This window comes from Electrona antarctica (assembly GCF_951216825.1).
Source record: "Electrona antarctica genome assembly, chromosome: 20".
NCBI classification, from domain to species: domain Eukaryota; kingdom Metazoa; phylum Chordata; class Actinopteri; order Myctophiformes; family Myctophidae; genus Electrona; species Electrona antarctica.
Window position 1 is genome coordinate 34190362 of NC_136801.1, and position 24639 is coordinate 34215000.

General features: G+C 43.6%; 1 protein-coding gene across 2 annotated transcripts; it reads left to right on the forward strand.

Moving 5' to 3' along the window:
• The first annotated feature begins 8083 nt into the window (after nt 1-8083).
• LOC306912976 (zinc finger C2HC domain-containing protein 1A-like) lies at nt 8084-21640 on the forward strand. Of its 2 annotated transcripts, none has more exons than XM_079489465.1 (9): nt 8084-8206; nt 12573-12649; nt 12997-13116; nt 14580-14691; nt 15690-15835; nt 16396-16501; nt 17448-17523; nt 17768-17896; nt 19228-21640. In XM_079489465.1, the coding sequence occupies exons 1-9, from the start codon at nt 8182-8184 to the stop codon at nt 19370-19372; spliced, it is 936 nt and encodes a 311-aa protein (XP_079345591.1). In that variant the 5' UTR covers nt 8084-8181; the 3' UTR covers nt 19373-21640. The 2 variants fall into 2 exon arrangements, with proteins under 2 accessions (XP_079345591.1, XP_079345590.1); XM_079489464.1 differs by lacking the exon at nt 8084-8206 and adding an exon at nt 11709-11769.
• The last annotated feature ends 2999 nt before the right edge of the window (nt 21641-24639 follow it).

Here is a 24639-nt window from a genome sequence, read left to right on the forward strand (position 1 = left end):
CCTGACCCCACCCAGCTGGTCATGGGCCACTAAGCGTCTCTGCCAACGGCATGAACGAACACAATCCTCTATTTCCGTCGGCCGAGTGACCCGGCATCGTCATGGCCTCATCATCCTCATGCTGTACTCGGGCGTGTTCCAATTCCCTTAAAAAGCCTCCTCCCCTTGGCACCTTTCCTTCACGGCTATTGACATGAGATTGAGTGTGAAAGCTTGCTATAGGCGAGAGCGGCGACATGGCGTCAAGCCGCCTGTCCACCTGTCACTGGTCCGCGGAGGAACGGAAAGATGGGATGGAGGCTTTTCAAAGGTTTTGTGGAGCGAGCTCAAGTGCTTCCACAGAACCAGGAACTTCCTCAATGATCTGTCCATGTATGGCAGGGGTTCTCAACCCGTGGGTCGCGACCCCTCGGGGGGTCGCCAAATTATTTTAGGGGGTCCCCAAATTATTTTAAAAAAAGAAAGAAAAAAAAATTAAAATTATTTTCACGATTTTTCAAAAATAGCAGACCTACAAGCTCGCGAGTGGCGCGCTATGAGCTTGTAGATCTGCTATTTTTCAATAGCTAAATTATAACAATGCTTAAAACACCAAAAGGGGTTCCCGCCCAAAATGGTTTAAGGTTATTGTAGCAGTCAATTTATATTGGGGGTCGGGAGGGGGCGGGGCGGGGGTCCCGAGACATTGCCAAAGCATTTCCGGGGGTCCCCGGCCAAAAACGTTGAGAACCCCTGCATGTATGGATGCAGCTCGACTGTTAGGTCCGTGTCTAGGGCGGTGGTTTTCAAACATCTTTTGAAAAGATATTTTGAACATAGCAGATTTACAAGCTCACAACATGTCGCATCACGACGCGATGTGAGCGCGTTGTAAGATCTTTTTTTCTTTTCTTTGGCCTACCGAAGCCGAACAAAGCTCATGGTCAGTTGGAGTATGCTGCAGCCTTTAATCACTGACAGTTGTGCTATACCCTTTGTCGATTGATGGTTGACAGTTTAACACCAAGATCTCACTGGATGGACTCCACAAGAGCCAATTCTCTCCACAATAGTTTTGTGACAAAGATATACTTTGTCTGTGCTGTCTGATTCTTTGTGATAATCCCAGGGTTCAATAAAGGGCATTTTCTTAAAGGACCACTTCACCACTTTTCAACATCTCTTCATATAATTGGTCCTCACTAATGTTCATGATAAAACACCACCATTTTTTCCTACTCAGTCTGTGTCTCATAGGAGGGCTTTGGGCAGTTCGGACACCCGTCCACCAGTGACATCATCATTAGGCAGATTCTTTTTTAAACAAGATTTGTTTTAAAATATATTTAGATTTGTATTATCGTGAGAACGATGGCTTCAACGCTTGCATTGCAACTTTTCAGGAAAAGAAAGCCTGCCGTTTCTATTAGCTTGGATTCACCATCGATGATGTCACTGGTGGACGGGTTTCTGAACTGCCCACAGCCCTCCTATGAGACACAGACTGAGGAAAAAATGGTGGTATTTTATCATGAACATTAGTTAGGACCAATTATAGGAAGAGAAGTTGAAAAGTGGTGAAGTGGTCCTTTAACCATTTAAGCCCTAAATAGTACTTGGTATGACACATATCGATAAATAAATAAAATAAATGAAGTCATTTTTTCGTCAGGATAGATGTTGACATTTCTAAACTTAAAAGTGTGCGTACTATGAGTATGATGCATGCTCTTATTATACCAATAGTTTGGTAAACTAATGTATAGTTTACAATATATGGCCTTTGTGCAAACAGTCTGCATTCCATTGCTCAGACAGAAAGATTTCAATACTGGTTGCATTGAAATACACAGATTCATAATTATGTATTGAATTGGATGTGATGTAGGCTTGTGTGAAATTACACCTAGTAATGTTTTTATTCCACTTCTGAATAGAGGGTATGCGCGTGACATCATCACCAATACCGGAAGTTATGCGGGAACGCCTACTGAGTGGCAAAAAACGACTTTCTGGCCTCGACAGCCCATACATCCACACAGAAAAGTCCTATTTGATTGCATTAAATTACTTTAAACAACATTAAATTCACTTTGTCACTCGATTAGCCACTCAATCTGCCATTCACTTTATGCATGCGCATACCCTCTATTCTCCTGAAAGTAAACCCTTCACTATATCCCTCAGAGAGAAGAATCTACTGAAATAACTCCACTATAACATCAATATACTGCCTTGTTCTAAACCAGTGGTTCTCAAACTTTTTTAATTTCAAGGACCCCAAACATGGTACGCAAACTACGCATTGGGACAAAAGGACTAACCTGACTCCGCCAGATGGGGCAGCAGAGAGTACACTGGGTTCCCCCCTCCTGCTCCCATCTGGGAACTCTCAGGCAGACTTGATGCCTGGGCACAAAACGGCCTGGCCAATCAGCGGCAGCTAGAGGCGGGATCAAGGCAGCACTGTGTATGCATTGATCCCGCCTCTAGCTGCTGCTGATTGGCCAGGCCGTTTTGTGGCCGGAGCATCAAGTCTGCCTGAGAGTTCCCAGATGGGAGCAGGAGGGGGGAACCCAGTGTACTCTCTGCTGCCCCATCTGGCCGAGTCAGGTTACAAAAGGACCCCCATAACTCCACAAATGTGTACAACAAGTGTACAAATGTAAATCTCAGAGTTACAGATCTGTAAAGGTCCATTTGTCTCCTAGTCCATACCCTCTCGAGGACCCCTGGGGGTCCCCAGACCCCACTATACTCTAACAGTGGTTCCCAAGCTGTGGTGCGTGCACTCCTTGTGGTGCGCGGGCACCTTCTAGGGGGTGCGCGACATGCAAAGGCTAATGGTGGTGCTATGGTTTTATTTTAAATATATTTGCATATGATGCCAATATTTGGCAAGTATATGCAGAATATAGCCTATGCTGCATATACTGTATGCCATATTCAGGTTCATAAATGTGCATATATGTGGATAAATAGGAAATGTATGGGGGGAAATATTGATTTATAGTGCAATTGCAAAGTCGAAAAAGAGCATATACATTTAAAAACAAAGCATACATGGTAGGCTTGAATTGGAATATTTATTAGAAAATACATTTACAGAAACACAGCGTAGCCTATTTGTAAGTAGAAAATGCTGCCACTGCCAAATGTGCATGTTATGAAAATCCATAATGTATTTTTGTATAACTTTGATGTCCCGGGGAGACACCACATTTCTCTGTTGGGTCTTGAGCTGAAAATCTTTGGGAACCCCTGCTCTAGTGTATTAAATATTGAAATCTGTTTTCTTTTTTCTTCTTCTTAAAACGGGGGAATACAAATCATTTGAAGACAAGGCTGGAAGAATGGCAAGATGTCCAATTGTCTGTTGTTATTTAATGGACAAGAACTAGTACTAGTTTCATGCACTGTAAATGGCCTAGATTAGAATGTCCTTGATAGTGCTGTGTTTTATACCAGTTGTTCTCAACCTATTCTGGATCAGAGTGGGGGTCCCCGGGGTCCCCGGAACATCCAGACCCCCAGGTACACGCCCAGGGGTGGGCGGCCCGGTTCCGGCGAGCCGCCCCGCGTCCAAAATCATTGAGAAATTAGTGTGGGGGGTCCCTCTACTCTACTGTACTGTACTGTCACTGTATTGTACTGTACTGTAACACCCCAAATCATAATATATATACAGTTAATATGTGTGTGTGTGTGTGTGTGTGTTAGGCTGTGCAACAGTGACACTTGGTTCTATAGGAGTGGTTGCACCACTCAAAAATCACACCCGTGTGAAGTGAGGGGCGCTCTTATCATCGTACATCATCATCATGACGTAACATGTCGATTTGCTCGTCTACATATGACGTAGATTCTCCATTCATTGTCAATGGCATTTAATGTTTGTGTTAGGACAAAGATCTACACTATAGCTGAATATAGGAGGGGCCCCTCAAAAAAGTGCCCCTTAAAAAAATAACAGGAGAATCAAATAAGACTGTAGCCTTCAGTAGTGTAATCAGTTAAGGAACATAAGGTCAGACCTGGTGACACAGAAGAAATATAACAGTAAAACCAAAAAGTCAATGTTGTACAATTTGTCACACACGTCACCGCAGTGAGATTTGTTCTCCGCATTTGGCCCATCTCTTGGAGCTGCAGCCATGCTGCGCTCGCAAATTATTTGATTCGTTGACTTGACTCCCCATTCTAACCCATTGATGCTGGAGTGCCAAGCAGGGAGGCATTGGGTCCCATTTTTACAGTCTTTGGTGTGACCCGGCCGGGGATCGAACCCCGACCTCCCAGTTTCAGGGCAAACACTCTAACCACAAGGCCACCGTCTGGTCCTCAATCCCCTGCCCTGACCCACACTGGATCAGGGCCCACTTCACTTGAACATATTTAAAGTGTTTGCGGCACACAGCTTTTCAGAGCATGTTTCAGAGCATTTTAATTGTCAATCGACAATAACAACTCATTTTCCTATGCTTTAAAGAAAAACATACCATGATATTTTCATCCTATACATTTTTGTTATATTAATGTTATATTATCATTAACGTCTTATTTGGGGGCCCACTCCACGGCCCACCAGTGGGGCCTGGCTCGCAGGTTGAGAATCACTGTTTTATATACGGTTTCATATGTGTTTTCATTTTTCTTTTTGAATTTGTTGATGAGATTGTCAGCTTTATTGCGCAATTAAATTCAACCTGTGGAAAATTGCCTATTATTAGTTCTAACTTCTGAAATTAGTAGTAGTCCTAAAAGCATACTTTAGATTTTGTTTTTTACTACAGAACTTTAAGTCGAGTGCACAACCCCTTTTGGTGTTTTTTAAGCATTATGTAGCACTTGTACTGTAGGTCTGCTATTTTTGAAAAATCGTGACAATGTGGAGCAAATCTTTGAATATATATTCTTTCAGAGCGAATGTTTTTAACTCAAATCTTTGTTTCTGGGGGGGGGGGGGGGGGGGGTCCCTGGAACAAACATATTTTGAGATGGGGTCGGCGGCCAATTACATATAATTCTAGGGCTCCTTGACATGAAATAGGTTGAGCACCACTGACATAGAAACATGAGGTTTTTCAGAAAACTCAGGATTTAGAAGGCATTTGTAGTAGTAGGCTAAATACCAAAAAGTATCTTTACTTTGATTCCAATACTGGGGATCAGCACCACTGATTACACTTGTGAGGCTGAGTCAGGCCGCTTCCTGAATGAAGCCAACATTAGAACACGTATGTATAAGAGCTTTCTCTAAAACGTGTGTTTGAAGTGGAATTGATAGCCTCCATTCAAATCCATCTGTAGCCTACACAGTTGTTAGATTAACCACGTAAACCCTACTGTAGCCTTAACAGGGGTCTTCAATGTTTTTCAGCCCAAGGACCCCCATAGCTAAGAGATACTGTAGATGAAGCAGGCCTGGGAGCCCTACTACATAATGTATACAATTATGTTGCAGAACATTTTCATATATTTTAGATAGCTTATACAGTAGCCTTGTTTGCATCACTAGGCTTATATAGCGTTGTGTTGGATTCATGTTCACGTGTATTGTCCAAACCAGTCTTTGCCCAAAATAGCAGATCGACAAGCTCACAACGCCTCACAGCTCGAGGGGTTGTGTGCTTACAGATCTGCTATATTTTCGGCAAATGCATAACTCAGAATAGTGATGGGTTCAAGTGGTTAGTGTAAAAAGAAAAAAGGTTGCAATCACACAAAGTTTTGGCAGACCCCCTGTAGTAACTCTGAGGGCCCCTAGAGGTCAAACAGCCACAAAACTAGAGGTACAGTATAGCGTAAACAATAATCTGGTGCCACCCACTTACAAAACAAATATGGGTAAATTCACCTTCCGCAGCACTGCTATTCAGGTGTGGAATGCGCTGCCCCCTTCCCTTAAAACAAGCAAATCACTGGCCTCCTTTGAAACAGGCCTAACATTTCACCTGTCAGCAGGTCAGAGGGAGAGGAGGTGACCAATGGCTGTTTTAGATTCTTGTTCATGACTGTATATATGTGTGAGTGCATGGTGTAGATTTCTACCTGTAGGCCTAATGACAAAAATAGGAACGCCAGGTTTCAAGCCGTAATCTTATATCCATGGGGTGGCGCCCAGTCTACCCATGTGTCCTTGAGCAAGGCATTTTAACCCTTAACTGCTCCCTGAAGAGCTATATTCACTATTTTTGAAATAGGGTTCATTCAGAATATATTTTAGTAAGTTTAGGTCCTTTATTTTGGGTCTTGTAGTAGCGGTTCTAAAAATGTTTGGGACACACAGTCAGCTCCTAGCTACAGTATGACATTCCATGCAGAAACGTTATAGCTTTCATTAAAAATTGCATTTCAAGTCATGCATTTTGCAAAAAATAGCAGATCTACAAGCACACAATGCCACGAGCTGCGAGTCGTTAATTGTGAGCTTGTAGATATGCTATTTTGGGCAAAGAGGTTTGGACAAAACACGTGAACATGGTCCATTATTTTATTTCGGGTCTAGTGTAGTAGCAGTTCTAAAATGTTTGGGACACACAGTCAGCTCTCAGCTACAGTATAACATTTCTGCAGAAATGCACAATTAGCTCAAGTTATATAGCCTACATTTAACCAGCTGTTGATTCCAGCCACGTGCAGTAACGGTCCTATCAAGATGAGAGCCCCGGCAATCAGCCAAATTATAATGAAAGCTATAAGTCAGTACAGACAGAGCCATCATTGTGTGAGCAAGAGGGACAGGGAGAGAGGGAGAGAGGGAGGGAGAGAGAGAGAGGGAGAGAGAGAGAGAGAGAGGGAGGGAGAGAGAGAGAGAGAGGGAGAGAGAGAGAGAGAGAGAGAGAGGGAGGGAGAGAGAGAGAGAGAGAGAGGGGGGGGGGGGGGGTGGCGGGGGATCCAGTCAGTCTGTCAAACAGGGATTTTGTTGTGGTGAGTGGTGACGGCATATGGCCATCCAAGCATCCATCCACTAACTAACACATATTTGATGTGAGCCGACAAGCATCTGTCTGTGAATCACTTCATTCAAGTTCACACATGTGTGTTCAGTATGGCCAGTGTGTGCTCTCTGGCCCATGCAGTCGGTTTGAACTAACACTGGTGGGGAGAAACAGTGGTTTCCAGTGTCTGGGGCGGGCTAGCCTGCAATATCAGCTTTTAAAATGAAGTGTTTTACTGTACATAAAACATATCCCAAATAAAGCAGACACAGACCCTATTCAGGCTTCTGGCAGCACTGAAACGATTTAGATTATAATCACAATAATGTTAAGATATTTCTCACGCCTAAAGTATGCATAATGTAACAGTATTCTGGAATGATATTACTTCATGGAGAAATAGTGGTTGCCTCCTACACCCCCCTGCTGTTCAAAACAAACAATGCATTTATCATTAATAGCGTCTAGGGCCCTATCTGAAACTAGCTCCTCAACACTAGCCATAAACACTTCCACTTTGAGCATAGATATAAAAATAATAGAGACGCAATGCAATGCAAGTGGATGGGAGGGGAATTCCGGTGCGTCTCTATTATTTGTATATCTATGCTCAAACCAAGTGGAAGCGTGTAGGGCAAGTGGTGAGGAGCTAGTTTCAAGAGCCAGAGGGATGGTTGTTGTTAGGCAACCAATGACCAGCATACAGTAGAGTAGACTGAGCATACATGGGCAACTGGCGGCCACATGCGGCCCACACCAGCGACGAAGAGTCTGTGGGGGCCGGGGGGCCAGGGCCCCCATGAGGACCTCCTAACCACCTAATGTGGCCTGCAGGTTAATATCCGAATTGATATAGACCTATATATATATATTATTGATTTCAGCTTAAATATTATTGATTTAGTAGCGTAATGCCTATAGTATTCAAATTGTATTGTCTTTTTTGTATTTGTATTTAAGTTAACATAGGCTATAAATACATTTGAAATTTAATAAAAAGTTTTCCAATTCAAAAATAGCAACAAATAATTTAGAATTCCAATAAAAAAATATAGCAAAAAAATAGCCCTCTGGAGTACACACACACACACACACACACACACACACACACACACACACACACACACACACACACACACACACACTCACAGCCAAAGAGCCAATGAAGTTCTCGGATACTGGTAGGTTGGGCGTAGCTTCCAGTTGCCAGTGGCATCCATCCTCCTGCCTCTACAACACAGAATAGATAGACCCGGAGAGGATGATGATGGATCAGTTTGAAGAAGGTACGTAATTTATTTTAATAACAATAACACACACCTTGCGCCTCTCAATAGATAATCATAATAATGCTAAATCATTTTTCCAATCATCTTGTTTTTCCACGCCGCAGCATTATGCAGCTATTGTTTTCTTCAGCGACCTCTCTTTGTTTTATGTGCTGTTTTTTTAAGTCACAAGAAGAAGCCTCTGGGTTTTGACTTGGTTGCGCCGCGGCGGCGCCGCCCCAGCGAAAATAGCTCTATCTACATGCTCACAACGCGTTCACTGCGTGCCGCGCTGTGAGCTTGTAGATCTGCTATTTTCAGTGCAGTGTGACACCGCCGGGTGCGCAACTTTATAATGCTGCTTGTAGGGCCCGACTGGGTGTGATCAGATCTGCTCCTCTCTCTCATCCCCTTATTGCAGCAGCTAGCATGTGTTGTTGTTAGCATCATGCTAGCTTCTTAATACATCACTTTGTTATAGCTTTATTGTAAATGTCTTATTTTATTTTTTATTTTGGCTCTTGACGTATCCATCAGTTTTAGCTTCCTTGTATAGATTATCATGGTAAACATGCACATGATATAGGCTATCTATCATCCCAGACATTAGACAAGATGCCATTATTAGCAGCATAATAATAGGAAGCTTTCCAAAATAAATCTATGGGGCCTTTGTGATTGTGTTGCTATGGGATGGGAGCTTAACAATGGCTAAACATTACATTGCTATCTATCAGGAGGTGATAAATCAGACTGTCAAGGCAGACTATAGCTCCTTTCGGAACCCTACGTTAAAGTTTCTGACATTTTGATGACTTTATGTAGGGTTCCTTATCACCGGATTCAAGCGACATGGGATGCAATCTGATTTCCCCTGACTTACCCCTGTGCTGCGGTGTGGGTGTCACGCTGACATATTCCAAAAGAAGCATATGAACGCTATAGGATACAACGAACCCTCTCACCCCCCCCTCCCCGAACGGCACAGAAGCCGTTAAGTATTTTTAATGTTTGTACGACCGTTTGGCAGCTCTGAAATTCTCTCTTCGGTCCCTCCTTGTTGACATCTCGGTTGGCTAGCTGCGCCTACGAGGCGCGTAGGGAGGCGCAGCTAGCCAACCGAGAGGCTGGAGGCGGTACAATGGGATGTCAACAAGAGAGAATTTCAGAGCTGCCAAAACGGTCGTACAAACATTAAAAATACTTAACGGCTTCTGAGCCGTTCGCGGGGGGGGTCAGAAGGTTCGTTGTCTCCTATAGCGTTCATATGGTTCTTTTGGAATATGTCAGCGTGACACCCACACCGCAGCAGAGGGGTAAATCAGGGAAAGTCAGATTGCGTCCCATGTCGCTTGAAGCCGGAGATACCGGACCCTACGTGGTAGGTCCAAAGGAGCTCAACCCGGGGGTCCGGAGACGGGCTAGGCTATAGAGGGCACCTAGCCGCAATTTGCAACTCTAGATTTGTTTACAATGGGATGAATCTAGAGTTGCAATACCCTCCATTGACTCCCCACTCATCCAATTTGGTTTGTGATCTGCTTGTCTTAAACAACGTTAAACTCACCAACATTGCAGCTGTAGTCCAAGCTTGAATTATCCTCTTTCAATCTGCCGGGCTTGTTTTTCATAAAAAATCCCCCGTAGACATGTTATGAGCTACTTTCTGTCAAGAAATTCTGTGCAGGTGCCAGGTGATTCTTTTTCTAAGTGCTGGAGTTTGGAAGCACTCGTCATAAATCACTGAACGGCCCAGCGTACCACCTGTTTCGAATTTGCACATAATGCAGGAGGCAGCAGCGCGACCCGTTAACAAAAACGAGTGCTTCCAAATCACCTGCAGTGGATGTCTTGACAGAAAGTAGCTCATAACATGTCTACGGGGGATTTTTATGAAAAACAAGCTCGGCAGATTGAAAGAGGATAATTCAAGCTTGGACTACAGCTGCAATGTTTGTGAGTTTAACGTTGTTTAAGACAAGCAGATCACAAACCAAATTGGATGAGTGGGGAGTCAATGGAGGGTATTGCAACTCTAGATTCATCCCATTATAAAACAAATCTAGAGTTGCAAATTGCGGCTAGAGGGCACCTAGTACCTACCTACATAAACAATGGGCAAAATAAAAGTACATTATTTAATGCCATTTTCCAAAGCATAAAGTATGATTTACACAGTGCTTCACTATCAGATAGTGCTGCATGATTCTTTCTCAAATGTGAATCTCAATTCTCACTCGATTCTATTAACATTACTGCATTCAAAATGTGGCACCTGGAGGCATGGAGTCAACTACTGTGGCTTTATAACATAACAGACAATATCAAAGCTTGACATAAACCCCTCTTAACGTTTCTCTCTTGTAGGAAAAAACATAAGAAGAATAACTAAAATAAATTGGACAGCCAACTAGTGCTGCACAATTCTTCACAAAATGATATAGGTGTCTGAATCTTTTTTCGATTAATTGTGCATAATTGTGCAAGGGTACAGTAGCGTACCCTTGAACATCCTCTTGATGGGGTCCGATAATGACCGGCTATCCACAGGTTTTGTTGGAATTATTTGTAGCAATTGTTGAAACATTAGGCCTTATTATTATGACAAATATTCAAGCATGTTCAAATAATTTATACTTGACCTCAGACTATTTCCCAAAGCATACACTTTTCTTTAGGGTGATTTTTACATTTAGCCAATCTAACTGAGCCAATCTAATTGAGTTGCCTACTTTAATGGTTAGCGCCTGGCTGTCACAGCTGCTGTGGATGTTTGTGAATCACTCAAATGAACTGAACTGTAGCTAACTAGTCATTACTTCTCTTGCTTGTGTGTTTGTGGTAGCTGCCTGATATCCATCATGGGCGATGAGCTTTTCCATTTTGATGCCAGATCTTTCTGTCAGGCTCGCTGCCTTCTAGCCGCAATTTGCAACACTATATATTTTTTTAAATAATGGGATGATTCTATCGTTGCAATTCCCTCCATTGACAGCCCATTGATCCAAATAGAAATTTCAGATCTGCTTGTATTAAACAATGTTAAACGCGCCAACATTGCAGCTGCAGGGCAAGCTTGAATTATTATCCTCTTTCAATCTGCAAAGCGTTTGACATCGTAGACATGTTATGACTTTCTGTCAAGGAATTCTGTGCAGGTGATTATTTTGTGTTGGAGTTTGGAAGCGGTCGTCGAAGTCACTGAACGGCTCTGCGTACGACCTGTTTCGAATTTGCACATAATGCAGGAGGCAGCAGCACGATGTGTGTGTTAATGAAAACGAGTGCTTCCAAACTCCAACACTTAGAAAAATAATGACCTTCGCAGGCTCACAGCATTTCTTGACAGAAAGTAGCTCAGAACATGTCTACGGTGGATTTTTGAGCGTTGCCTCCGTTCCATTACGGAGCTATGTATGTATGTCCCTGTGTATGTCCGAGCACGGAAAGCTGCAACACGAACACGGTAACTCTGTCATTCGGACACAGGAAGGCTCGCCGGAACCGGGCCGCCCCCCTGGGCGCGTTCCTGGGGGTCTGGATGTTGCGCGACCCCCCGGGGACCCCCACACGGCCACACGGTACAGTTGCACCGCTCACTTCACACACGGGTGTGATTATATGAAACAAGCTGCAATGTTGGGGAGTTTAGCGTCGTTTAATACCTGCAGATCTGAAATTCGATTTGGATCAATGGGCTTCCAATGGAGGGTATCGCAACTCTAGTCTTGATTCATCCCATTATTGTTGCAAATTGCGGCTAGCTGATATCCACCATGGGCGATGAGATTTTCCAAAAATGTCAGATCTTTCTGTCAGGCTCACTGCCTTCCATTTATTCCAGCTGGAACTCTGATCCATTATAGTAGAGAAGTGGTTTTCATTTCAAGGTCCCCCAGATGAACATGTGTTTGTCACCCGAAGACCCCCAAAGGAAAACATTTTGTGCCATGGACAAACCATACAAGAATGTGTTGAAGATAGCCGAGTTACAAGCCCAAAACACGGTGCACGGGCAGCACGGCACGCACGGTGGCCCGTTGTGAGCTTGTAGGCCCTCTATTTTCAAATACGTGATGCATATTGGTTCACAGTGATTTCACTGACTGTGACGCTATATTAACTAATTTTGACCTGAGATCAGATTCTAAAAATGTCTTCTACATCCTGACAGTTTTCTGAAAAAGCTATGTTTCTATGTCAGTCGTTCTTCGATTTTTCAAAAATAGCAGACCTACAAGCTCGTAGCGCGCCACTCGGTGGCGCGCTATGAGCTTGTAGATCTGCTATTTTTCAATAGCTAAAAAGCATAACATAATGCTAACACCAAAAGGGGTTCCCGCCCAAAATGGGTTAACTAATTTAACATGTAAATTCATTACAGATGGCGATGCTGCTCCTCCTGCCGAGGAACTGGCTCCATGTCAAATCTGCGGAAGGAACTTCTTCCCCAAAGTCCTGGTAATTATACGAGCAACTAAATGTCAACTTTGCACACGACATACCGTATACTGGGGTTCCAAACCTTTCAGGACACCATAAACAGATATTGTGAAAATATCTAAACTTGTAGATTGTCTATTTTCACAATGTTTGCCTCTTTCCTGTGTAATATTTGGCAACTTTGATCAATTGTAACTTTGAGAATGTATAGACTTGCACTGTATGCCGGTTTGTTTACTGTTGAGTGGTGGAAAAACAATGTTGCACGTTGCACGTTGCACGCTCTGGATTAAGAGCGTCTGCTAAATGCCTAAATTGTAAATTGTTAAGCTAATGAAGCCGTTGTCCTCTTCCCCGGCCTGCAGAAAAAGCACATTCCCATCTGTCAGAAGGCAGCAGCCAAGAAGAGGAAAGTGTTTGATTCCAGTCGACAGAGAGCTGAGGGCACAGAGATCTCCACCCTCAAACCCATCAAAGCAAAGAAGGTCAGATTGAAAAATGGAAAAATGTCATGGATGGAATATATAGAAAACTAGAAATGTGGGGCAGAGGTTCATCGTTGGCATCCAGGGAGTGTGTGTGCAAAGTTTGGCATCGACCGGGTTAACGGTGCCGGAGATTAGCTGGTAACAGACGGACGGAAGGACGGACACACACACACACACGGACACACACACGGACGGAGTGCAAAACATACTCTCTCCCCATGCCTTCGGCCTGGTGGAGACAAAAAAGCAGGGGCTCGCAAACTAACTTTATGATGCTCCAAATTTGTATTCAGCGACACAGCAGGCACAGCAATTTATTTTGTAACAGACACGACTAGTCTAAAAATATAGGAAACATAGAGTAAATAGCCACATCTCCATCTATAAGGCCGAACCTCCATGAACAAAAACATTGTGATTAATGAGGCTTCATTCACAAAATGTGCATTACGTTATACTTTAGCTATTGAAAAATAGATCGTAGCGCGGCACTCTGTGCCACGCTATGAGCTTGTAGGTCTGCTATTTTTAAAAAAAATTGAAAACGTGGCGCAAATCTTTGAATGTATATTCTTTCAGAGCGAACGTTTTTAACTCAAATCTTTCCTTCTGGGGGGGGGGGGGGGTCCCTGGAGGCTGGAACAACATATTTTCAGATTAAGCAGCCAATTACACATGTTTGTGGGGGTCCTTGACATGAAATAGTTTGAGAACCACTGATATAGAAACATGGGTGTTTCAGAAAACTGTCAGTATTCAGAAGGCATTCGTAGAATCGTCCTCAGGTCTAAATGGGTTAAGTTAACCCATTTTGGGCGGGAACCCCTTTTGGTGTTGCATCATGTTATGCTTTAGCTATTGAAAAATAGCAGATCTACAAGCTCATAGCACGCCACCGAGTGCCGCGCTACGAGCTTGTAGGTCTGCTATTTTTGAAGAATCGTGAAAAGTAACATGATAGTGTTTGAGAACGACTGACATAGAAAAACATAGCTTTTTCAAGAAAACAGTCAGGATTTAGAAGGCATTTGTAGAATCGTTCTGAGGTCGAAATGGGTTAAAGTATGGAGCTTCACCATGCATTTGTCAGACCAATGTGACACGTGGAGACTGGGGACTGAAACCAAATAGTAGCTAGTGGGAAGGAACTGAGCAGGGTCGATCACGTTGCTGCTGCAAAACACACTCACATGACAGTGGACTACTTCTGTCACAAGTCATCAGCCTGCAGCGTGTCACTTTAGTGTTTACTAGCCTTTTCACACAGCACAGAATGACCTCATCAGACCCCGCCATCACCGCTTTGATTCCTGACCGGCTAGGCTGAAAATATCTGATCTCAGAACATATCTGGCTCTCCAAGTACCACCATAATAACTAGGGTTGTCCCGATCCGATCACGTGATCACTGTGTGTTTTCCGCCATCCCCTCCCACCCACCAACCCATTCCTTCCATTAGGCAGAACCCCCCAAGAAGCAGTCCAACTGGCGCAGGAAACATGAAGATTTCATCGCCACCATCCGAGCAGCCAAGGATGGCGCCCCGGCGCCTCCCCCCAGCCTCGACCCAGGTAACACAGAACCGCCGCCTCCCCCCAGCCTCGACCCAGATTTTGATGATGATATAGAGATTTGATATTGCAAGGTGCGTGCGCACGTGTGTGTGGATCTGGCACCCTCCAGTGGAGGGGCTTTTTAATGTCAAGGACCCCCAAATTGATATATATTTGGCCACGGACCCCCATCTGAGTACTATATCACAGGGACCCCCAGAAGAGACGATTTGCATTAAAAATGACAAAATATATATAAAAACTAAAAAAACTAAAATGTGACTAAAACTAAATGAAAACTATTCAAGAAAGAGACTATGACTAAAACTAAAATCAAAATTTGCTGTCAAAATCAACACTGCAGTAAATATAATCTAATGTTGGAACATAATCATGCCTGCCCCCCTAGAGACAGGCCTACTGTCACAGACAGTGTGAATATTGTCTGGGAAGCATTCCAGCAATAACGTTGTCTGGAAATGTAATCTGGAGAGAAATGTTATCTGAGCATCTTCAGTCCGGAAGAAATTAATATAAATACATAATTAGCCAGAGGACAACACAAATATAATATAGAATCAAAAAGGTTTTCTGCCTCAGGTTAAATACATAAACATTCCTTCAAAATAGAAGCTCGGGGTGCCGGGAAGATATGGCCGCTTTTACTCTGTAAAGCCCCCCCTTACGTCCGAGAAAAAAAACGGAGACATATGTTTGATTGCTTACCTTGCTCTCGTTTAGATAAAAATCGCTCATTGATCCCTCGCATTCATATTTTGAACGAGAGGCAGGTGAGAAGTCAGAAATGAAGAGCTTAGTATATCCATCTGATCAAAACCACGGAGAGCTCCCTAGATTAGGAGATACGAGGCATTCTTTCTGCAGCGGTAAACAGGGAAGTGACCGGGACCGTGGATGATCGAAGAGTATGGTGGCCTTGGAGGCCAACTATACTAATAACCATTAACTAATTGCATACACTCTCCACAATGACATTCTTACCTTTCTCTGTTTAGATTATGTTGCGTGTCCGTTTTGCCAGAGGAGGTTCAACCAGAGCGCCGCCGACCGACACATCAAGTTCTGCCAGGAGCAGGCTGCTCGTATGCCCAAGGGCAAGCCTGGTGACCTCGCCAAGAAGCCTCCCCCCGCACGCACACCGGTACACGCACGCATAAACACACACACTAGGCGACTGTGGCTCAAGAGGTAGAGCAGGTCGTCCAATGATCCATGGGTCGGCGGTTCGAATCCCGGCTCCTCCTGTCTACATGTCGAAGTGTCCTTGGGCAAGACACTGAACCCCAAATTGCTCCCGATGTGCTGGTTGGTACCTTGCATGGCTTCCGCCGCAATCGGTGTATGAATGTGTGTGTGAATCTATGTAATCTATGTAAAGTGCCTTGGATAAAGGCGCTATATAAATGCACCATTTACCATTTACCATTTAGGCCTGATTTGATCACAATTATTTCCAACTTTTGCCTTGATTATGATTATAAAGATATATTTTTGGTCACACACACAAACACACACAGAGTTACAAAGCAGGCCTTATATTGATCCCTTACTAGGAGATGCCACCTACCTTTCAAATCAAACTGTGGCAACTTATGAACACTTTCTCACTCTCTTCCGCTCTCAATATCTCTCTCTCAATCGCTCTCAATCTCTCTCTCTCTCTCTCTCTCTCTCTCTCTCTCTCTCTCTCTCTCTCTGCAGGTCAAAGGTCCTGGTCCAGTCAGGAAGGTCAACTCCCCTGCTGTGTCCACGTCCCTCTCGTCCTCCTCTCGTTTACCTCAGAGGGCGGGCCCTGGACAGTCCACCGGTGAGACTTCAGCTCTTTCTCTGCCATACTTATAGCCATAGACATAATGCTAGGCGCCTCTTCCGGCTCTGGGGCGAATGCTCTCAAGAGAGGGCAAGCTTCCGCGTTGGTGCTTCACAGAAGCTTCCGCGTGCGTCACAAGAGCGCATGTTCGGGTCTGACAAGTTCCGGAAAAAGATGCGCTGTGATTGGCCAGTAGTCACTTGAGTGGCAGCGTGCCACTCACGTAGCGTGCCTTTTTTCGCACTTCCGGCGCACTTCCGCCCCCGAAGTGTCCGCCCTCCTGTCGACACACATGGCCCCAACAAACTGCAGCGGCCAATGAGGCGTCTATTTTTAAAGTCATAACACAATTATCATTATGCTTGTAGTAGATCGTCTGTTTTTGGCGATTTGCTGCAGTACTGTTGTAAACACTGGGTCAGACTTGCTGCCGTTGCATTCATTCAGCCTAGTGTCAAACAAATGTTTTGGTACTCGGGTCAGAGTATCGGGTTTCATGGACCGCCAAATTAACACGCATTATGCTACGGACTCTCGATTTAATGGCATTTCTATCTCTGGTACCCCAATTTATATTGTAAAACCACTGTTAATTTAACTCTGAGAGTGTACAAATGGAACCAAACATTTGGTTCCATTTCCCCTGGAACTTTCCCCTGGAACTTTCCGCTGGAACTCCCTCAAGTACTCCTAGTCCCCACTTTGGGAAACCCATGCCTTAGAGACACAATCACATACTGTATCATCGCCAACCAGTCCAGTACTATTGTGATATTGTTTATAATGTTAACACTGTTAACAACATAAACGCTCTCTCTCTCTCGCTCTCTCTCTCTCTCTCTCTCTCTCTCTCTCTCTCTCTCTCTCTCTCTCTCTCTCTCTCTCTCTCTCTCTCTCTCTCTCTCTCTCTCTCTCTCTCTCTCTCTCTCTCGTGTGTGTGCAGGAATCCCATCTAGTAAGAGCTCCGCTTCAGGGATAGTGAGGAATTCTCCATCTGGCATCACCAGTCCTCCGTCAGGGTGAGTCAGTCGCCTAGCCGGCAGAATCCCTTATGTGCTTTGTATAAAAGAATTGACACCTTAACCACATGAAGCCAAGTGTCTCTATTCTGAGCATGTCACTATAGGCAAAACACTAGTAGATCTACAAGCTCACAAAGCGTCACATTGCATTGTGAGCTTGTGAGCTAAGTCTAGGGACCTGCGGGGGCCCTGGTCAACAAAGTATATAGGATTTAATCCCTGTGTTTGGTGTGTTGGTCAGTGTGCAGGGCAGCAGGCCCAGAGCGATGGGCTCCGGCTACGGCTCCGTTGGGAGGAACGCTCCCACGTCAGGAGGAGGAGGAGTGGGACTCAGGAGGAAGGTCTCCAACCCGGACAACTACATCTCTAGGTAGGACAACTACATCTCTAGGTATAGGACAACTACATCTCTAGGTAGGACAACTACATCTCTAGGTAGGACAACTACATCTCTCTCTAGGTAGGACAACTACATCTCTAGGTATAGGACAACAGCCACAAAGGTTTTATGGTCATGATTCACCAGAATCCTGGATGGCTGGATTCTAGGCTTAAAAGACATAAAATATTTTTTGTGTTTTTTGAGCTCCCCTGTGTATTTTCTATCCCCACAAATATGCAATTTTGAACAATCAGGATTTCTCATCATAGGGGCTTTTATGAAAATTGCTCTCAGGAACAGCTCAACTGATTTGGTCGTTTTTCTGATGTCATCAATGTCACCCTACTTTGTATAATTCCTCCCTCTTCAGTTCCATTTTTTTTTCCCAAGCTGGCATGGAATGAAAACAAGCCTGTGTTTATCTAGCATTAGTATTATGATGACTCAAATATTAAATAAGTTGCATATCAGCACCCCCACCACCTCAGGACATTGTGGTACTGCAGCTAAAACAGCTTCAGAAGCAAACAAAAGACATGCCATGGACTGGTTATATCAGAGTGGTGATTGAGGCTCAAACCATTAGAAATAAGTTTGAGGGACATAGACAATATGATATTAAAAAATGTTTTAAAATTCACGTTATAGCTGCTTTAAAATAATTTATATCAATATATGGGAAGAATGAATGGCTTTTTTTTTTCTTTTTTCAATGGGTTCAGAAAACCACACTCACTGCTATGCTCTATAACAGGAGTGGGGAATTATTTTTCCCAAAGGGCCAAATGAGAAACAGAAAATATTGTATTGGGCCGGGACAAAAGACTGAACTCAATTCTGCATAATATTAACATTATTTCTATATAAAAAGCAGTAAATAGCATTGTTTTGACAAGCTGGTAAGAGTATATGTTGTTATTATGACCTCTGACTTCAGTAAATAAATACTTAGTAGTCCATATTTTGTTGAAACCTCTGCATACGGCATCCACCTTTCTTTTTTTTCCCGTGTGGGCGGACATTTCTGAGGAGGTGACGAGGAAGGTAACAAGTTGTCAATCACACGCAATTCACGGCAGGAAACCGATTGCGTGTACGAGAATAAACTGCAGGCTTCAAAATATAAGCAATGCCGTTTTAGTTGTGTTAAAAACGTTCGCCCTGAAAGAATATATATTCAAAGATTTGAGGCACATGTTAACGTTTTAAAAAAAATAGCAGACCTACAAGCTTGTAGTGCGGCACAGAGTGCCGCGCGCTATGAGCTTGTAGATCTGCTATTTTTCAATAGCTAAAGTATAACAACTTTTTTTTTTCAGGAACGATCCCAACAACGGTGCGGATGACGTGGACAGCAGCGGAATGAGATGCAAGCCTTCGTCCTGCCATTCGTGCAGGACGAAGTTCCCAGTCGAGTCTGCCAAGTTCTGCTGCGAGTGCGGGGTGAGGAGAATGTGCATCTAAACGAGAGGAGAGCCGAGCACGGGATGGGCACGCTGGTATCGCTCAAATCTTGCCCTCCCTAGCTGCTTAGATCCGGTACCAAGATGTGGGGCGTGGACAACCATGTCTTGGGTCACATCAAACCAGCTCGACCAGTCACCCAGAACGAGGCTACAGTGTATTTGTCACCAAGAGAAATGGATGATAATCTCATCCGTTTCACCCAGTGTCTGACCCTAAGCAATTTCTCCGTATTATTCAATATAAGTTATTCAGTTCATTAACTAATGTTCAGTTCGCTACTTGGTGTTGAACATTACACCTGTGTAGTACTCTGAGCCAGTATCGACAGTGGGTAATGGCCAATGGGTATGATCGATGCCTGATCGATACTGTACTTTGTTGCGCGCCGGTGCCGCGCACACACCGGAAATAAGTTCACAACGCGGTGCATCGCGGCACGTTGTGAGCTTGTAGATCGGCTATTTTCCCCCGATATGAATCAGTATAAATAAATCGTGCTTGAGAAATGGACAAGAGTGTGAACAAAACGAAACGTTATGGAAACAGCCCTCGTCTCCAAACCTCCCCAATGAACCAGGATCATAGATCCATGGCCCTCTGCACCTGTATATACTCCTACTGAAGTGCAATATGATTGACTACTGACAAAAGAAAACAAGTTAATGTGTTGTTGTGAAGATGGAATTTGGGAAAGGTTCCATGTTCTTTTTGACAGGGACCAAAGTGAAATATATCTGTTGAATTCGGTTAGCGTTTTCATTATTATTATTTCTGTTATTTCACAGGCAATATTTGCTTTTAATGACTATGCTACAGGCCTCGCATTTCCAGCCAAGGGTTTATGAAATGTATAGCATTGCTTGAAAACCCATTTTTTTAAATTTTCTCTGACTTTATATATAATTTTTTTTTTCATGTGATTTTCACTGAATGACTTTCTGCATCTTTGTTTTTATTTTTTATCTGCAATACATGGTATCAAAATGTGGTTTAAGTGTGGTTTTGTATGAAACCACTTATGTGCCTGTATATGTCCAGCCCATCCTCTCCCCAATAGTGTGTTTCCATGCTGTCAGTATTGGACTTACTTCGCTTAAAGCTGTACTCATGAACGACCCGAGACGGGCACTCGGGTCGCCTACGTAAAATGCTGAAAATATTTACCACTGAGTTTTATTTTTTATTCTCTTTTGTAGTGCAATATAATGAAATACTTGTGCTCCGGCTTCTCTCTGCCTTAACAACACACAACAAGGACTCCAACAATCCCAAATACACGTAAAACACTACAGACCTACAGGTCCTACACAGAAGTGTACTCAATGCACTCATTCTGTATATTCAACAGATACAATTGTATAATATACAGTTTATTTTAAAATTTCACTAGAGGATAAAGCCCCTTGAATTTCAGCAACCAGTTTTCAAAGGGCTCCTCGATATTCACAGTATGTCAGTCTACGGTAATAGTGTGCTGTGTAAGGCATATCAGTGGTCCTGGTTTTCTGGACACGCTGAAAAGTCAGTCATAAATGTTTCCCATAGAGATTTACAAAAATATTTATATGAATAATTTCAAGCCTCGAATCCAGCCATCCAGGGTCCTGGTTAGGGTTGTCCCGATCGGATCGGGTGATCGGAAATCAAGGGCGATCACATCATTTTCAAATGATCGGAATAGGATCGGGAGCCAAAAAAGCGCGATCGGGACATCCCTATAGTATCAATATTATATCCATATCATGATATTAGACTGGATATTGTGTGTGATTTGGGATATTATACTATTGTGATATTGGCATAAATATCGGATCGGGAAAAAATCCGTATCGGCAGATACTCAAAATGAAATGATCGGAATCGGATCGGGAGCAAAAAGAACGATGTGAACGATCGGGGCATCCCTAGTCCTGGTGAATCATGACTATAAAACTTTTCATTCTGTGAAAAAAATAATTTATTAAATGTAGTATAAATGTAGCATATATTATGGTCATGAGTCACCAGGTCATGAGTCACCAGGATGGCTTGATTCTATAGGCTCTGAATAATTGATATCAATATTTGTGTAAATCTAACGAATTGGAGAGTTTTCAGTGGGTCCAGAAACCCGCCACGCCCACTGCTATGCTCTATAAATAGGTGCAATCCTGCTGTTCAGCAACTCCAGCCACGTTGGCGGAGAAACGGACCGTATACGAGACGGAAGGAGTTAGAACAGAACTTTACCACATGAGCGAGGTGCCTATAGTGTCCTTAACCCATTTTGACCTGAGCTCGATTCTACAAAATGTCTTCTCAATCATGACAGTTTTCTGAAAAAGCTATGTTTCTATGTCAGTCGTTCTTCGATTTAAAAAAAAATAGCAGACCTACAAGCTCGTAGCGCGCCACTCGGTGGCGCGCTATGAGCTTGTAGATCTGCTATTTTTCAATAGCTAAAGCATAACATAATGCTAACACCAAAAGGGGTTCCCGCCCAAAATGGGTTAACCCCTTTAGACCTGAGCTCGATTCAAGGGTCCATTTGGTTACCAACTCTCCATTTAGCTGCGGGCTACCTGAAAACCCCTCACGGACCACTGGTTGAAAACCACTGCTGTAAGGGGAAGGGCTTGGATGACTGATATCTGTCCCGAACAACCAAAACACTCAAATAAACCAAATGTAAGTCATTATGTTTCCAGTGTTATCTTTGAGCGGTGCTAGACCCTCCTATGTCCAGCTTTGAGGGTGTGTGAACACAAACCTTGTCCTAACCCAAACATTAAATGCCATTGATAATGAATGGCCATTTTTAAGTCATTGTCCCAACACAAACATTGACAATGAATGGCCAGCTTTGAGTGGTTGTGTAAACACAAACATTGCGTCAACACAAACATTGAAGACGAAGGTGAGGACGCAAATTCGAATTGGCCGGAATGAGATGATGTATGATGAAAAGAGCGCCCCTCACTTCATCTCACACACACACACTGTGTGTGTGTGTGTGTGTGTGTGTGTGAGAGAGAGAGAGAGAGTATGTAAAAAATAATTTGCACTTTACTGTACATGGATTGAATATATGGGCCAGTCAATCTACGTAAACTAAAAAGGGGTGTAACCGAAAATAAATTGCAATAGTAATTGTTCAAGGTTTTGTATTATCCTTATTATCCAAATAACATTAAAAATTGTAAATTAAATAATTAGTGGATCATGGTAAATTCAGGGGTTGCAAGCTGGGGTACCATTAACAACCTACCGTATACTGTATATAAGGCAAAAATCACACCTGTGTGAACTGAGTGGTGCAAATCCCCCCCCCCCCCCCCCCCTCTCTCTCTCTCTCTCTATCTCTCTCATTAGCAGGCAACAGTGCATCTCTGTCTCTGTTTCTGCCACAACAGCGCCCCTACTGGTACACACATTAACACGAGTCACATAGGTTAACACAAGTCACATAGGTAGGTGAACACGGACATTGCTGTTCCTTGGAGTGGTTGCACCACTCAAAAAAAGGTGGTGAAAAACAGCCATGCTGTTTTCGTGCTCATACCCAGACCCCCTGCCACCCACCCACCCAGCCACACACATAGCTCCGTAAGGGAATGGTTGCACCACTCAAAAAACTTGAACTGTATGACTACATTTCATGGACCAAGGAGTAACACAGCTGAGCTACTACTGTACAGCACCGCTGACCCCTATAGGTCCTTGAGGGTGTTGCAGGCGGTTCCCAGCTAAATGATTGATGGTTGGAAATCAAATGGAGCCGTGCGAATCTGAAACTCTTCAGTGTGCACAAATGTTCCATGTGCACACTGTGTGCACACTCAGCTGAGCACACTTGATTAACACTGTCAATTGGGTTCCCAGAGATAAATCCCTGACACAAGATATTTTCAGGTGGGGGTCAGTGGCCAAATACTTATTCATTTGGGAGTCCTTGACATAGAATAGAAGAAAAGCACACTGTCTTCACTTACAAAACGTTTTATTGATGCAACGTTTCCGGTCACTCGGACCTTCATCAGGCACAAAAAGGTTTGAGAAACACATTGTCCCTATTTGCTCCACTAAATGGTGAAGACAAAAAGTAGCCTAAGTGAGCACCCTTGAGGCATTTCCTGTCACCAACAGCCTGCCTATTTTAGAAGTGATGCAAGGCACACTTTGGCAGCATGAATACCATTCCATTTATAGTGTTGGAACGTTTGTTCCAACAACAAATAAAGCAGCTGAAGCACCATGACTTCTCTCTGAAGCACCAAAATGAAAAACAAACATTTTTGTTTAATGGCTGTGTTGTGCCCCCCTCCCCCGCATCAAACAAAAATGTTTGGTCAAACCATGTGACTTCCATTGGAAATGCATTGGGGCACTCAATAATGTGACACTCAATAGTGTGAGTGAGGCCTTAGGTGTGAAAACTGCAGGGGGCTCGGGCTGCTAGGAATTTGATCAAGTTCTGCTGTGAGCTGAGTGCTGACCAGGGACCAGATCAGATTACTGCAGCGAAATATATGGGGGTTTCTCTGTAAGTTAAAGTGAAAGCCGAGAGACTACGCACGCACACAACACATCAAACATTCAAACCTCTGTGGACTCAAATCAATGGTGTGAGTGTAAATGGAATTTACAAACATAGCAACAACTCTGGTTAACAAACTGCCCTCCCACTCTGGGCTCTTTGGTGTAGAGCACATTACAACCTTCTACAAAAACCTAGGTGTTTGTAAAGACGATTTTAAACTAGTTATGGTAACAACTGATGAGGTAATTAAGAAACTGAGTGCCCTCCAACCCCACAAGGCCACAGGCCATGACAACATTCCCTCCAAATTTCTCAGAGACTCAGCCATCTCTATAGCTCCAATCATCACCCACATAGTAAACCTCTCCATCAAACAGGGACAGGTCCCCCAAGATTTCAAACTGGCCAAAGTAACCCCCTTGCACAAGAAAGGGAGTAAATTAGACCCCGGCAACTACCGCCCTATTTCTATTCTTAGTTCCATCTCGAAAGTGATGGAAAAAATAGTCTATGAACAGGTTGAAAAGTATCTTGCCACTAATAAATTATTGTACGAGTTCCAATCTGGCTTCAGAACATCCCACTCCACTGACACATGCCTTCTCTATTTGAGCGACCACATCAAACAAGAGGTGGACGCTGGCAAATACTGCGGCATGGTCATGCTGGACCTCCAAAAGGCTTTTGACACCGTGAACCACTCCATACTGGGACAAACTGCAGGTTGAAAATGCCCTCAGCTCTG